At 25.7% G+C, this 8575-nt stretch overlaps 1 protein-coding gene across 1 annotated transcript in view; it reads right to left on the reverse strand.

Moving 5' to 3' along the window:
- Positions 1–2198: 2198 nt before the first annotated feature.
- The window catches only part of LOC117175107 (ubiA prenyltransferase domain-containing protein 1 homolog), a 7699-nt gene continuing 1322 nt past the window's right edge, over positions 2199–8575 (reverse strand). The window contains exon 3 of the mRNA XM_033364659.1: positions 2199–4337. Coding sequence (XP_033220550.1) covers positions 3325–4323 — 999 coding nt within the window. The 5' untranslated portion in view covers positions 4324–4337 and the 3' untranslated portion in view covers positions 2199–3324. The remainder of the gene's footprint in view (positions 4338–8575) is intronic.

Raw genomic sequence — 8575 nt, forward strand, 5'->3', positions numbered from 1 at the left:
TATTCTTTGAAAAAATTCCCAGTTCCAGCTCGAAATTTATTTAAATTTTAAAATTCCCTATTCCAAGACAAGTTATAATTCTTTTGGATGAATACCAGTTTCAACTCAGAATTGGTTAAAATTTGAAAATTCCCTCTTCAAATCGAGAATTTTAATTCTTTAAGAAAAGTCTTCATTTCTACTCAGAAATAAAAATATTTTGAAAAAATCCTTGTTCAAATAAAAATTTTTACTTTTTTTTCAAAACTTCTCCATTTCAACTAAGATTTTTAGAAATTATATAATGTTAAGGAACTTTAAGCTAGAAACATCAAATATTGAAGAATTTCTAACTGAACACTTTTAAATTAGAAATTCAATTATTTTCTTTTTAAATAGTTTAAACATCCTTGAAAAGCTTCAAAATTTTATTTCAAAATCTTGAGAAATCTAGAAGTTGTTTTAAATTTGTTTTAAATTTACAACTATTTTGGAAATTTTTTCAGAACTTCTAAATATCCGTCAAAATTAATTTATATTCTCTACAATTTTGAGAAAATCCTGCAATTTTTTGAAAAATTCTTTACAATTTGGATGTATAAATAGCAATTGAACATTTATTATTTTTAGACGAAATTTGAGTAATTTTAATAGTTATGTAGAAGTTTTGAAAAGATTCAAACGTAAAACTTGAAATGATAACTTAATATAAAACAAAATGTAGATTTTCGCACATTTTAAACAAAAAAAATTAGATCCTTTTCAAGAATTGTGAAAGGCTTAAAAAAATAAAAACATTTTCTTAAGATTCATAGGAAAATTAAAAATTATTTTTCAATTTGAAAAATTATTTTATGAGAATATTTAAAAAAAATTTCAAAGATTTAAACAAAATTTTCAAAAAAGAATCTAGAAGATTTTAAGAAAACTTTCTAAAATTTTTATGATAATTTTTAATCTTTTTAAAACTCCCAAATATCTCTTAAAATTGCTCAAATTTTTTCTACAAATATTTATTTGTAAATTATACATCAAAATTAAAAAACTTCACTTACAAATTAAGCGGTTTCTAAATAAAACTATTAAAATTGTAACGTTCAAAGCTTAAAATCTCTTTGAAATTTTAACGATTCCAGGCTTATGTCAAAAAATTCGGTTAAAGATTCTTCACTTTTAAATATTTGGTTTCAATTTACTTGTCTTAAATAAAAATTCAAATATTGCTAAATATTTAAGAATTAATCTTTTCTCTAATTACAAATTTCAAATCGAGTGGGTTAAAAATTGAATATTTTCGACTGAAACAATATTTAAAATTTTTTTTAAATTGTTTAATTAAGAATATATTATTATGAAATTATTTTTAAGTTGAAAATAGTTGATAAACTTTCAGTCACACGTTCACATTTGTTTAATGAATAAGAATTTCAAATTGAAACCGTTTGAGTTTTAATGTTAATATTTGAAAATTCTTAAATTTTGAACTGAATCCATATTCAATTGAAAAAGCACTTTTTGATTGAGCTTGCGATTTAATTTTCAATTTTTTATGAGTTTTAAATATTTTAAAATTAAAATTGAATTTTTCAAAAAGGGTTCGATCGATATTTTTTTAAAATGATAAACGACCGTAGAATTGCAGCTTACTATAATCAGTTCGAAAATCTCTTATTAAATGACCTTGTAATTGAATTTTTATTTTTATTAAAAATTTTGCAATATTTTGAACATAAAAATCGATTTTTTCAAAAAGGACTTGATGGATTTTTCTGATTTTGGTCTTATATTGTCACTGGGATTACAGAAAACCGTATTAAATTATAAAATCTCTTTTAGAATGACCTTTTAATTCAATTTTTAAACATTCCTGGGGTTTTAAAAAAATTATTTTAAACATAAAAATCGATTTTTTCAAAAAGGACTTGATGGATATTTTGTTTCTTAATACAAAAATCAGTAGAATTACAGCCTAATATAACCAGTCAGAAAATCTATTATTAAACAACCTTGAAATTGAATTTATTTCGATTTTTTTAAAAATAAGGGCTAGAAGAATTTTTATTTTTTTGGTCTTAAAATGTCCGTGGAATTACAAAAAAACAAGTTAAAAATTCCCTTATTGAATAAATCTCCAATACAATTTTTAGAATGTTTTTTAGTTAAAATATTTTCAACATAAAAATCGACTTTTTTCAAAAAGAGCCCAATGGATTTTTTTCTTTTTGGTCTTAAAATGTCCGTAAGATAACAAAATACTATATTAATTTGGAAAATCCCTCTTTGAATGAGCGTGAAATTAAATTTTTAGAATCTATTTGAGTTTTTCATATTTTGAACATAAAAATCGAGTTTTTTCTTCGTGAAAAAAAGGCTTTCTGGATTTTTCTTTTGGTTCTAAATGCTCATAGAATTAGATAATACCATAATCAGTTCGAAAATCTCTTATGCGAAGACCTTGTAATTAAAATTTTAGTTTTTATTTCAAAATACTATTATCATAAATTTTTTTTTCTAAAAATGCCTTACAGATTTTTGTTTAATTTTAGTCTTAAAATGTCTGTGGGATTACGAACTACTCTCATTAGTTGGAAAATCCCTTATTAAATGACCCTGAAATTAAATTTTTAGAATCGGTTAAAGTTTAAAATATTTTTAACACAAAAATCGACTTTTTTTCTAAAAATGCCTCAAAGATTGTTCGTTTTTGGTCTTAAAATATCTGTGTAATTACAAACTTCCGTAATCGGATGGAAAATTTTTAATGCGCTGACCTTGCAATTAAGTTTTTAGAATTTCTTTGAGTTTTTAATATTCTGAAGAAAAAAATCTAGTTTTTTTTTTCTTCAAAAAGAGCATTCTAGATTTTGTTTTGGTTATAAATATCCGTAGGATAACATAATACCATAATCAGTTGGAAAATCTCTTATGCAAAGCCTTTGTAATTACATTTTTAGAATTTATTTTTATTTTGAAATACTTTGAACATAAAAATAAACTTTTTTTCTAAAAAGGCCTCGCAGATTTTATGTCATAAAATCCTTCTATGATTACAGACTACCACAATCAATTGGAAAATCCTTTATGCAGACCTTGTCATTAAAAATGTTTAAATTTTGAAATGACCTAAAAATCGACTTTTATAAAAAAAGGAACCGAATAAATTTCTTTGTTTTTGTTCTTGAAATGTCCGCAGGATTATAGACTATCACAATCAGTCAGAAAATCCAAAATTCCAAGACCTTAGAATCAATGCTAGTTCAGCCCCAAAGTGTCCCTATGAAAAAATTGAAAAAAACAAAAAACTGAATTCTTCCCTGAATTCCTTTCAGTTCTTCGGCTAATAATTTACAAATAGGGAAGTGGCTCCGCGGCGAGACAGGCAATAACATAGAGCGTTCCCATGTATTTGTTGAGTCTCGCCGTCTGTCTCGGCACACTCTGTATCGTGTTCGGATCGCGGAATTGCTTTTCAATTTTAAAGGCAATCGGCACGGTCACCAGTGGCAGTAGAAACGAGATTGAATACCTGAGAGCGAGGACTGCAAAAGTGATGTAGGGTGTGAATAATAAAAATGCGTATAAAATGTGGGACGCAGTCTGCCCAATCAAAATGGCCAGAGTGACAATTCCGGCTCGCTTGTCACTCTCCAAGTCCCTGGTATTGTTGCTGTGGAGAATCGCCTCCGTGTTGAGAGCGAGAGGAATCGCAAAGTAGATGGTGCCCCAGACGATGAATCCGGTCTGCGCCATGAAGGCAAAGACAACCGAAATCGGGCCGAATATCACTATGATGAGCACGTCCCCGAGAGCGATGTATTTCAGTCCGATTCCTCCGGTGTAGAGGAACGAGGAGGAGAGACCTCCAAAGTAGACGAGAGCGAGATGCTCCATCTTGGCAGGAGAGATTGTCGTTAGGAGAACGAAACCGAGACATCCTGCTGCGTAAAGTAGAGCTCCCAAGGAGACTAGTTCGTCCTTCGAGAGCAGCTGGTCAACCAATATTCTGTCGTCGCTTTTCCGACTGTCCACGCCTTTGATGTAGTCAAAGTAGGTGTTGACCACATTTCCCGCGCCATGAACTGAGATTATTGTTAGGAGGGTCAGTACAAAGGTGATCCAGCTGAAACTTTCGAATCCTGTCGATCGGTAGGCGAGCACTGAACCCAGAAGTGTCGGCATCAGAGAGGCGCTGAGAGACCATGGTCGAACTGCCAGGAAGTAAGAGGAGAGCTTCATCAGGGGTGAGTTCAGGGTTGAATTTTTCGAGGAGAACCTGCTTGGATTCGAAGACGAAGCAGCGCTCTTCACTTCGGTGGTGCAACTTTGTACACCATTCGACGTCATTTTTCGTTTTCACTCTGAAAATTAAAGATCATTTTTACGAATCAAGATTCGTCTAGAATCTTGACAGGAAATTTCAAAAATCGAATCCTAAAGCCAACAATTTTTCCACTTGAAACAATACAACCTGAGCTACAAATTAAAGCACTCAAAGTGGAACTCTTGAATTTTGAACTTTTCACATTGAAGTTTAAAAGATTTTTTTTATTCAAATGTTCAACAATTTACACATATAAAATTAAAACTACTGCAGGGTGGCCATTTTAATCGAAAAAAAAAAATTCCCGTTCTTTTCCCGGTTCGCAAACATTTTTCACGGCCAATGAAATTAAAAAAAAAAAAAAAACTATATTCTAAACGTTTTTCCATATAAAGTAATAAACAACAAATTAAAGCATTAAAAGTGTAACCCTTGAATTCCAAACGTTTAAAATTGAAGTTTAAAAGTTTTTCAATTCAAAAATGGTGTATTCAAAATGCTCAAAAATTTACCAAATGGAAGGTACTAACACTTTTCAATTAAACAATGTTAAATGAAATGCAAATCAACTGCAAAATTTAGAACTATTATCAATTATAGAGTTCAAAGATTCAGATTAAGTTCCAAGATTTAAAATCCACGTTAACATTTTCCATGGTCTAAATTAAACAATCAAGAAATGAACTTTCAAAATTTTAAATTTTGAAGTGGAAAATTCTGTAAATTTCATGATCTGCATTCGAAAATTCTTTAATTTCCAAGTTTAAAAATTGAAAACTGAATTTTAATTTAAGTCACAAAAATTAATGTTCAATCACACAGATACATTTTTAACTAAGGCTATGAAATGTACAAATAAATTGATGAATACTTCAATTAAATAATTTAACCCCAAACAAAAAAAAAAAAGAATTTTCACCTGAAAAAGATAATTTTTCAGCCAGAAATTGAATAATTGAATTTTGAATTTCAAAAATAATGTTCAAGCAAAGAAATGATTTTTTAATTGAGATTATGCAATATTTAACTGGTATAATAGTTACATTTTCAGTTGAACAAAATTAATTTTTAACCTAAAAGGAAACAAATTTTTAACAAAATACTTGAATTTTCAGAAAAAATTCTTTTCATGTAAAGAAAAAACAATTTTTCAACCTAAGAAATGAATTTTTCATTAAAATTACGAATCTTAAAAGGATTGTTCATCCTGAAAGATGAATTTTCAACTGTCGTGATAAATATTTAACTGAAAAGCTTGAATTTTTAACCGACCAGAATATTTTTTAGACAAAAAGATTAACTTTCAAAGAGAAAGATCATTTTCAATATTCGAGTGGAATAACCTAAATTTACAGGTAAAAAATTACATTAAAAAAAAAACTAATAATTTAATTTTTGACCGAAAAGATGAATTGTCAGTCAAAAACGTTGATTTCTACCAAAAAAGTCGAATTTTCAACTGAAAAATAATGTTGAATAATTAAAAAGCTAAAATAAAAAATTAAAATGATTTTTACCAAAAGAGTTTGAACTTTAAATGAAGTAATTGTACTTGAATTTTTAACCAAAAAGAAAATGTTTGAAAAAAGAAAAGTAAGTTACAAAGAAAAAGATAATTATCTACCAAAAAATCGAATTTTTTTTACAAAATATGTGGATTTTCAACGAAATAGTCGAATTTTCGATTAAAAAAGACAAATTGTCAGTCAAATTTTTTAATTTTGAACAAGAGAAAATCAACTTTCAACAAAAAATTGTCACTGAAATTGTCAACTGAAGAAATTAATTTTCAACCAAAATGCTGAATTCTCAACTAAAATGATGAATCTTTAACTGGAATATTTGAATTTTATAACAAAAAGATCAATTTTGAACCATAAAGGTTAACTTTTATCAATTATAGAGTTCAAAGATTTAGATTAAGTACCAAAAATATAAATCCACGTTAACATTTTCAATAGTCTAAATTAAAGAATCAAGCAATGAACATTCAACATTTTCAAAATTATATTATTTCAAGTAATTTTAAACTAGACACTTTAAAAATTGGAAAATAGTTTTTTTAACTTAACAGTTCATACATTGTTTTTATTTTAAATAGTCTAGGTATCCTTTAAAAGCCTTACAATTTTATTTTAAAATCTTGAGAAATCTAGAAGTGAATTTAAATTTTTTCCAAATTCAAAATAATTTTTCAATTTTTTTCAGAACTTACGAAAATTACGAAAATTACATTTTTATTAAAAAAAAATCTACACAAAAAATCGAATTTTCTATAAAACTGTTGAATTTTCAAACCGAGAAATTGAAATTGAAAAAAAATTTAGTTTGAATCAAATTGTTAAATATTCAGTAAAATATTAAATAATTAATTTTTTAAATATTAATTCATTAATAAATCAAAAACATTTGAATTTAACCGAAAAAGGACAATTTTCAAAATACAAACTTGAATCCTTAACTTAAAAAAATCAATTCATAAACAAATTTTTGAATTTTTAACCAAAAGGATTAACTGTCTTTAAAAAAAACGATTTTTAAATAGTTTAAAAATAATTAAAACGCTTCAAAATTGTATTTTAAAATCTTGAAACATCAACATGTTGTTTTACATTTTTTTCAAAATTTAAATTATTTTAACATTTTTGTTCAGAACTTCTAAATATCTTTTTAAATGATTTGAAATTTTTGTTAAATTCTCCTTGCAAATTGTTTTAAAATCCTGCCAAATTAAAAAAAATGAAATAAAGAAAAATCATTTTCAACCAAAAAGATTGATTTTCTACCAACAAAGATGAATTTTCAACAAAAAAAAATATACGAATTTTCAATAAATAACATAAATTTTTAACTGAATAGTTGACATTTAAAATTTTACAAAATCCATTTTTAACCAAGAATACGAAAATTACATTTTTATTAGAAAAAATTAATTTTCCACGCAAAAAATCGAATTTTCCATAAAACTGTTGAATTTTCCACCAAATAGTGGAATTTTCTAGCCAACACGACAAGTTGCCTACAAAAAAGATAAATTTTCAAACCGAAAAATAGACATTTAAAACAAAAAAGTTAAATTTTGAACCAAACTGTTAAACTTGCATTGAAAAAATTTAATTGATAAAAATTAAATAATTAATAAATAAAAAATAATTGAATTTAACTGAAAAGGGCCAATTTTGAACATACAAATTGGAATCCTTAGCTTAAAAAAATCAATTTAGAAACAAATATTTGAATTTTGGACTAAAAGGAATAACTTTCTAAGAAAAAAACGAATTTTCAACAAAATATATCAATCTTCGACCAAAAAAATTAATTTCTAACAAAAAACAAATAATTTTCAACAGTGTAGGTGAATTTTCTACATAAAATATGAATTTTCACCAAAAAATATAATATTTAACATTTCAAGTAAAAAATATTTTTTATTTAAAATCCAAAACAATTGAACTCGAACAAAAAGACCAATTTTCAACATAAAAACTTGAATCTGCAATTTAAACAGATTAATTTTCAACGAAATAGTTAAATTTTCCACACCAAAATTTATTTTCTATCAGAAGATTCAAGTATAATAATTGAATCTTTAACTAAAGAAGATACAGTTTCTAGCAAAAATGGAATAGTTCAACTTTCAACAAAAATTACAAATTTTCAACAGAATCTATAGATTTTCAACCAAAGAAATTAATTTTTTAAAGAAAATGATGAAACTTCAACTAAAAAAAAAATGATTTGAACAAAGTAGTTAATTTTTCAACTAATAATTTGTATTTTTAACCAAATTATTAAACTTTTAGATAAAAAAAAACTAACAGAAGAACAAATTTCAACAATGTAATACTATTTCAACTATACAATATTTTGATTTGAAATAAAAAACAATGTAATTTAACCGAAAGTTTGATTTTCAACATAAGAACTTTTAAAAAACGACAACAAATTTTCAACAGAATATAAACATTTTCGACCAAAGTGTAAAATTTTTCGTAGGAAAACTCATTTCTTACAAAAGAACAAATAATTTTCAATAATGTAATTGAATTTTCCACCTAAAAACATCAATTTTCAAAACAATAAAATGTAATAGTTGATATTTCAACTAAAAAATATTTTGATTTTAAATAAAAAACAATTCAATTTAACCTATCTTCAACTAAAAAAATCCATTTTCAACAAGTTGTTTATCTTTCAAATTAGTATTTAAAGTTTCTTCCAAATTGTTACATTTTTTTAGTAATTCACAGACATGAAAATATCTTTCCTACGAAA

Source organism: Belonocnema kinseyi, chromosome 6 (assembly GCF_010883055.1).
Source record: "Belonocnema kinseyi isolate 2016_QV_RU_SX_M_011 chromosome 6, B_treatae_v1, whole genome shotgun sequence".
Taxonomy (NCBI): Eukaryota; Metazoa; Arthropoda; class Insecta; order Hymenoptera; family Cynipidae; genus Belonocnema; species Belonocnema kinseyi.